Genomic DNA, 8,757 nt, shown 5'->3' with positions numbered 1-8,757 from the left:
CTTGAAATATCTTTTTCCAGAGATACTAATTAATGGAAAAATATAAAGGCAATAAAGTAGGTGCTTCAGGCCAGTGTGGGGACAGGGTTGTGTGGGTGTACATTTAAAACACATTTTTTTAATTGAAATTGGAGCTGGTGAAGATGTTTAGTTTGTACTGAAGAATTTAGGGAGGGCAGGGGACAGAGGGACAGAGAAGTTCTCTTAGTAACTAGAAGCACGTTAGCAGGGCACCAGGGAATGACACCACAAGGTAACAGTTCAAGGAAAAAGGAACAGACCAAATCTGGTAGAAGAAAATGATTTAACAGGTGAGTTAAAGAATAGGCTTTTATGACACCAACATATGGACTTAAATGTTGGGTTTACTTGGGAGAAGTTTGTCACACTCCTCTGGCAGACAATTTGGAACAGAGGCCTGGTTTAAAGGGGTTCTTGTCACTTCCTAGTTGTATGGCCTTTGGCAGGTACCTGTTTCTCACATCTTTAGGATGAGGAAAATTACAGTGGTCTCAGAGTTCTTCTAATGAACATCCTGATGCATGTTAAAACCAGAACCAAGTACCTAAATAAGTATCTGCTGAAAAATGACTGGAGAAACCAAGTGACCCAGGGACTGGCTCAGGCACAGGCACAGTATTTTTGCAAGCTGCTTATTTGTGTCCTACCACATGAAAATTTGATTCATATTTCAGAAGAGCTTTTATAAACATCCATGTAAAGTGAGTATATTTGCATAAAATGCTTCCTATGAGAAGTTGCAGGAATTTTTTAAAGGTTTGAAATGGGTATAAGTTTTTATTTTACCTGGGGAAGGTGCAAACAGTTTTTAGAGGTTAGGATATTATGTGGCATAGCTACCAGGGCAAGCTTCTCCCTTGTAAGCACCCTCAGATTAAGTCTGGAATCATTTTTAAGAATCAGCTGCAGTCACAATGATGTGCAAAGGGCTTTACTGGAAAGGTTGACAAAAAGATCCAAAACCCAACAAATCATTTAGTTAAAATGCTACTTTTGGGGTGAGGGGACAAAGTACAGACAGTACCACAAGCATAAAAAAAATGCAAAAAAATCTGGTCTTTGACAATGTCATTGTTCAAGAATATAACAATCAGTTCTGAGGTATTTTATAATATGGATTGGGTATTTTTTAAAAAAGCAAACAAAAAATCTACATACACCTATGATTCAGTGATGACTCAGTCTTTCCATATTATGATAAATTAACTGGTATTTAAAATAGCTACATTTTATTCATGAAATATCCAAGATAAAGACTACACTGCAGAAAATAACGTAGCAACATGCTTACAATGACTCAAATCAGAATACGATCCAAGTAATTTAGAAAAATGTATTTAACATGGGCCTGGCTATATTATTCTAAACTTATATATGAAAAATAATCCATCTAACTCAATATTTTGCAGATTCTACTAATTCAATTTTAAAGATAGTAAGAGAATTTATAATATAAACACTTTCAATGTGACAATATACCTAAGATATATTTAAAAAGTGGTAATAATTCAAACTAAAACCTGTGATAAGTTGAAAATTTTTTCACTTAAAAATTAGTTGAAAAAAATACACTTAACACTACAGTACCATTCTAAAGAAAATGCTTTATGACTTCAGTGACATGTTATTCTTAAGAAGCCAAACACCTTTATATGCTTCCAAATACTGTGGACAATTTGTTTGTCATTACTGTACCAAGTACCATTAAAGAGACCCTTGTCCTCTGAACCAGCTTCCCAGTAATTGTGGGAAGCACTGTAAGGCAGGAGCTTGGGAATCATGTAGCCACTACTGGACTCCTGTTGGCTTCTGCAGTTATGTCTCTGCAGGGTCACTCCAGTCAGTCACAGTTACTAAGCTGCTTTTTAATGTGCTCCATTCGAGAAGGGTCACCCCAGTCAGCCAGAGTTACAAAGCCGCTTTTTAGTGTGCTCGATTCATTTTCCTGACGTCCTGTGGGAGGAGAAAGAGGTCCCACTGGTTAAACAGGCACACTGGTAAGCCTGAGAAAGTCCATAATTTCACTCTGTCATTTATCACTCAGTGTCTGAATCTGATCAGGAACCTCTGCCCCTGGTTCCCAGGAGCTATGTAGAAGCTCCTATAAAATCCAGCCACAGAAAGGAACAGAACAGACACTTCACAGAAGAAGAAATATGATCAGTCAACAAATATAATGAAAAAATGTTCAACATCTCTAGCAATTAGAGAAATGCGAATTAAAACTACTTTGAGATCTTACTCCAGTCAGAATGGCAATTATCAAGAATATAAGTAACGATAAATGTTGGCAAGGATGTAGGGAAAAAGGTACATGCGTACATTGCTGGTGGGACTACAAATTCATGCAAACACTCTGGAAAGCAGTATGGAGATTCCTCAGAAAACTTGGGATGGAACCATCATTTTACCCAGTTACCCACTCATTGACACATACCCAAAAGACTTGAAATCAGCATACGTAGTGATCTGGCCACATAAATGTTTAAAACAGTTCAACTCACAATAGCTAAGCTATGGAACCAACTAGGTGCTGTCCAACAGACAAATGGATAAAGAAAATGTGGTATATATGCACAATGAAATATTACTCAGCCATAAAGAAAAATGAAATTCTGGCATTTGCCTGTAAATGGGTGGAAATGGAGACATGCTAAGTGAAATAAGCCAATCCTAAAAAACCAAAGGCCACATGTTCTCTCTGATATGTGGATGCTAATACACAGTAAGCAGGGTAGGGAAGAGTAGAAATTCATTGGAGTAGACAAAGGGGAATAAAGGAAGTGGGGGGATTGAAATAGGAAAGACAGTAGAATGAATCAGACCTAACCTTCCTATGTTCATATATGAATACGTGACCAGTGTAACTGCATATCATGTACAACCACTAGAATGGGAAGTTATACTCCAGGTGTGCATGATATATCAAAATACATTTTGCTGTCATGTATAACAAATAAACAGGAACAAATAAAAACAATTGTCATTCAAAATTCAGATTTAAAAAAAGATAAAATCTAGCCACAGACTGGGTCTCCTATAGGATCTGGGCATGTGAGCTTCTGCCCTGTTTCCTACAAGTCCTGGGCAATGGGTACCACATCCTACTTCTCTCCTTCCCTTCTATCTTCATGAAGAGAATATCTCTATAGATATTTTATAATATACTCAATTTTTTATCAGTAAAATTATGAAATAAAATTGATTGCTAAGTATATACAAATCAGTAAGTTATACATGGTCCTTATTCAAATGACATAAAGCATCAAGGTCTTGGTCTTGGTTGTCTGATGACATCTAAAGTAGATACTTATAGAGATGAAACTATCAGAAAAATGGACTGAAGAAGAAAGCAGCAAACCTTCTCCTTTGGATCCCCGAGGTTTAGAAGTGACCCAGGCACTTGGCACAGGAGAACTAAATTCACTCTTCACTGGTTCCTTCTGTTCTTTCCCTGTTTTTCTCCCGAAGGGGTTTTCTTCCTCTAAGGATGATATGTCCCAGTCGTCGTCATCCACATCTGCACACTGAAAGAAATGCATGGAGAAGAATTCATGTTTCTTCAAGAAACAGTCAGTGCTTCTCAATCACTGAGCGGCTGACACTGAGTAAGAAAAGCTGGGAATCACAGGTTCCAAATCTAGGATTTCTGCAGGGCAAGGAACTGGATTTGGAAGTTTATGTTTTAAAAGCCGAAGGAATTGTCTTTCTTGTTTCATGCCACAGAAGTATATTTTTCTTCTTTATGAATTAAGAATTTAGAAAATTTCAGAAACTACTTTGAAGGGGCAAGAAATTCTAAAGGTCAGGGTGGCACACATCACAGAGAGCCTGCAGGAATGGCTCCTCCCTGAAAGGAGTATGTTTGCAGCTTGCCCTTCCCAAAGGAAGGCACTTAGCTCTCTTTTGATGACACATGGCTTTTTGTCACTTTCAGCTTGTGAAACACAAACTAATAAAAGTAGTTTGACAGAATGCTCTGGATTCCACAGAAGAACAGGATAGGAATTAAATCTAATTTTAGTGAAAAATTTAAAAAAGAATGACTACTACTGGAAGACCCAAGCAACACAGGCTTTCCAAAAATATAACAGGAGAGCTCCAGCCACAGACTCTCTGGCGTCCAGGCTGTTAGAACTGGAAGCAAGGGCCTGCCCTTGACTCTGGATTCACATACATCTTTAAAGCATCTCTCCACTGACTCCAGCTCCCAGAAAGAACTAATTCCTGAAAAGTCCCTAATTTTATACCTGTCACACAAAGGCAGGAGGAAATTTCCTGGACTTGGATATGGAGGCCCCAAAATCTAACCATTCACAAGTTTCTTTGTTCAAGTCATGTAATATCTGCAAGCATCAAATAATACCATGACAGAATTTTGATATTGTGATAAACATATGATGCATTATCACAGGTTGGATATCCCCTACACTGCTTACAAAAGTGTTTCGGATTATACAGTTTTTCAGATTTTGGAACATTTGCATAGATTTTACCAAGTGTGAGCATCCCTAACCCTAAAATCAGAAATTCAAAACAATCTAAAATCTGAAACTTCTTTGTGGGACTGAACCCAGGGTCTTGAGTATACTAAGCAGAGGCTCCACCACTGAGCTACTTCCTCAGACCAAGTCTGAAACTTTTCGAGTGTCAAGTTCATGTTCAAAAAGTTTAATATTTTGAGCCAAGTGTGGTGGCTCCCTGTAATCCTGGTGACTTGGTAAAATGAGGCAGGAGGATTCCAAGTTTGAGGCCAGCCTCAGCAACTTAGCGAGACACTGTCTCAAAAGAAATAAAAAGGGTTGGGGATGTAGTGGTAAAGGGCACCTGAGTTCAATCCCCAATACCAATAATAATAATAATAATAATAATACTTGGAAACATTGCAGATTTTGAACTTTTCAGATTATGACTCTAATATCTGATTCTCTATGGAGAGGAAAAATGTAATACTGAGGTGAAAATCTCAAACTCTATTAAATAATTATATTTTAATGAGATAAATTAATGTATGTTTAATAAGTAAAAGTGACTTCACCTTTAGTTCTTCTTGTAATCCTTCTTTCCCGATAAATGCCTCAGTCACGTTAATCCCACCAACAGGCTTATTCACATTTTTTTGCTGTGAAACCATCTTTTCAACTTTTTCAGTCAGTGTTTTAATGGAGGTTACTATGTGAGCAACAGAAATTAGTCAGAAAAGTTGTTAAAAATTGCATCTCTCTCCAGTTCCAAAATAACCTTACAAGCAACTTTCAAAGAGCTTATATATTATTAAAATAAAATTAACTGATACATTGAGATTTTTTTAAAAAGTTAAAACTCTTATAAGTCCTTTAAAAAATAATCATGATCCTCCAAAGAAGCTACAAAAGTTTTCATTTTAACCAAGAACGATCTCATGTAATTATGTGGTCAGAAACTTATTTCAGTGATGTAATCTGTGTGAATTGAGTATTTAAATGGTATTTTCCAAAACAATATGAGTTACTTTCAAGTGCACTGGTTAGAGTTTACATAATTATATAACTAAAGGGTACATACAAATAATAATAATAGCAATAGATTTAAAATATATAGTTCTTAAGTTATATTAAACAGAACTCTATTTCTCTAGCATGTTATCAGCAGTCACAGACTGGGACCTTGTCTGTCTTTAAAATCATCCCATCTCCAAAAGTCAGTACAATGCATTAGAACAGTATTAATGGGTTGAATTCTGTCTCCACCAGCTCATAGGTTGAAGCCCTCACCCCCAGTACCTTAGAATGTGTGACTTTATTTAGAGGCAAGGTCATTAAATGAGGGAGGTCGCTAAGAGTGGGTCCTAGTCTTTTTTTTTTTTTAATATATTTCTTTTAGATGTTGATGGACCTTTAATTTATTATTTATATGTGGTGCTGAGTGCCACATATAAATAATATATAAGTGTCTCACATATGCTAGACAAGCAGTCTACCACTGAGCCACCACCCCAGCTCTGGGCCCTGCTCTTTGTGACCACCATCCTTATAAAAGTGGGAAATTGAGACAGAGGGCATGCATGGGGGAAGAGATGTGAAGACACACAGGGAGAAGGTGGCCATCTATAAGCCAAGGACAGAGGTGCAGAACAGATCCTTCCCTCACAGCCCTCACAAAGACTGAACTTGCCAATACTTAGATTTTGGTTTGCAACCTGCAGAATGGTGACACAAGACATTTCTATAGTTTAAGCCGCCCAGTTTGTGGTACTGTGTTATAGGAGTGCTGGGAAACCCATGCAGCCAGGGATCCCCAGTTCCTTCCTGTCCTTCAACTAGAAGATGGCTTAGCCAGTAAGTGCATCCACCCTCCTTAGGCAGCACATTCTGAATGAGCCCCAGCCTTGCCTGGCGTACCCTCCCAGCTCAGACTCCCAGCACATGGTGACCCAGCTGGGAACCGCTGTCCTAGATAACTTCCAGAAGGTTTTTCCAGTGATACAAGCTCACCTGTGGGCTTGGGAGAAATATCAGAGTCCTCCATCTCACTTCCCTCAGTCCAGTCAGTGTCGCTTTTGATGCTGCTCTTGCCGTAGCTAGTCTTGTTGCTTTTGGAGGACTGCACAAGTAAGTCTGGGGACACATATGCCTGGATGAAGTCGTCCTCATCCAGCTCTTCCTCTGAACTGAAGGGAGGTGTCCTACACAAAGCGAAACCAAAGCACGGCGCTGTTTTCTAAATGTCAGGATTTACAAATCATACGCCTCTTAAAGTGGTGGGAACCTCCGCAGGTCACTCCCAGGGGCAACAAACTAACCCCACATGGCCACAGACAAGACTGCCGGGAGGACCAGGAGCCACGTGCAGGTCACTCCAGACCCACACTCGCCAACCACGTGGCTCGGTCATCAGAGTGCACTGAAGGTACAGTCTTTCTCCTCTAAACCCAAATATGTGCATTCTTAACATTCTTAGTTTTTATATGCTTAAGAAAAACATTTCTCAGCAAAGGAAAACCATTTCCCACCAGAAAACCATCTTTAAAAATGTCATTTACATACACAATCTCATTTATGAAATATCCCAATTCTAAAGTGAAATAGAAGTTCTGAGCAGTGTTTATTCATTTAAAGAATATCTGTAAGTTCCTAAATTCCAGACAACACATTGGTCTTGTAATGTTGATTTAGTCATGAAAAAAACTCATCCCATGGAATTATGTTCATGAAAAGTGCTTTGGAAAGATGAACCATTATTTATTGTCTCTATTGTTCAGTGCCTCAGCGCCTTTATGACAACAGTATCTCCAGAATAAAGCAATAATGATGAGATTCAATCACAATAAATTAGTCTAATTCACAATTACTAACAGTAACATACCTACCATTTACTGAGTACCCACCAATGCCAAGCACTGAGCCAAGTCCTTTTTATTTATTTAACTATTTATTTCTGTGGTACTGGAGCTTGAACGCAGGGCTTCATGGATGCTGGGCAAGTGCTCTACCATGCAGCTGCATCTTTAGCCCTTTTTACTTTTATTTTGAGACAGGTTCTCACACTAAGTTGCCCAGGCTGGCCTCAAACTTACTATTCTCCTGCCTCAGCCTTCTGATGCAGGTGTGCACCGCTGCACCCAGCCCCAGTTTTTTTTTTTTTTTTTTTTTATTGTAAACAAATGGGATACATGTTGTTTCTCTATTTGTACATGGAGTCAAGGCATACCATTTGTGTAATCATAAATTTTCATAGGGCAATGTTGTTTGATTCATTCTGTTATTTTTTCCCTTCCCCCCACCCCTCCCATCCCTCTTTTCCTTCTATACAGTCCTTCCTTCCTCCATTCTTACCACCCTCCTTATCCCTAACCCTAAACCTAACCCTAACACTAACGCTAACACCTCCCACCCCCCATTATATGTCCTCATCCGCTTATCAATGAGATCATTCGTCCTTTAGTTTTTTGAGATTGACTTATCTCACTTAGCATGATATTCTCCAATTTCATCCATTTGCCTGCAAATGCCATAATTTTATCCTTCTTCATGGCAGAGTAATATTCCATTATATATATATATATATATATATATACCACAGTTCCCGCCCCAGTTTTATTTTGTAAAATTATCCTGTGAAAAAGGCAGCATTATCCCATATCACAGAAAATTTTTAAGAAAACTGAGGCTTAAAACAGAGGTCAACTGAATCCATGGCACACAACTGATAGATGATGAACCAAGAATTCCTAGTATCCTTAGAGAACCTAAATAAGGTCTAGGGTCATCAAATAAGAGATAGGACATGAAAATAACTTCTGAAACTTATGCCGTCAAAGATCTGGCCATTAAAACTCAACACCATCATTAGATTTAAATCTGCTTGTGCAGAAATTACTCCACTCCAGCTGGGAGGAGGGGGAGAACATGGGAATGACAGGTGTGGCCCCTAATCATGGAGACCACAATGTGGCAGGTGCTGTGGACCTAGGCAATAACCGATAAAGACACGTCACACAACACATCACAAAGGAAGCACAAATCAACAACAATGCTCAATTAACTGAAAGATAGTCATTTATAATGAAAGGAAGCCCAGTAAAATTGTTAAAATGCCCCCCACCTGTCCCAGTACTCACGTAACAGATGATGACTTTCTGGGAAAAGGATCTTCTATGACATTTTTCTTAATTCTAAGAAATAGTAGAAAAATGTTTCTAAAGTGCATGAGTGAACACTATAGTATAAACAAGTTTCTATGGAATTGGGGATTTGT

The 8,757-nt window shown here is 38.4% G+C and overlaps 1 protein-coding gene across 1 annotated transcript in view; it reads right to left on the bottom strand.

The window, feature by feature from the left end:
• Positions 1-936: 936 nt before the first annotated feature.
• Positions 937-8,757, bottom strand: part of Dzip1 (DAZ interacting zinc finger protein 1) — a 57,229-nt gene continuing 49,408 nt past the window's right edge. Inside the window, 5 exon segments of the mRNA XM_047552403.1 lie at positions 937-1,974; positions 3,383-3,548; positions 5,060-5,193; positions 6,495-6,685; positions 8,621-8,674. Coding sequence (XP_047408359.1) covers positions 1,862-1,974; positions 3,383-3,548; positions 5,060-5,193; positions 6,495-6,685; positions 8,621-8,674 — 658 coding nt within the window. The 3' untranslated portion in view covers positions 937-1,861.

The sequence above is a fragment of the Sciurus carolinensis genome, chromosome 5, assembly GCF_902686445.1.
Source record: "Sciurus carolinensis chromosome 5, mSciCar1.2, whole genome shotgun sequence".
Classification (NCBI taxonomy): Eukaryota; Metazoa; Chordata; class Mammalia; order Rodentia; family Sciuridae; genus Sciurus; species Sciurus carolinensis.
The sequence above is the reverse complement of the archived record's forward strand: the minus strand, read 5'-3'. Positions and strand labels throughout refer to the sequence as shown.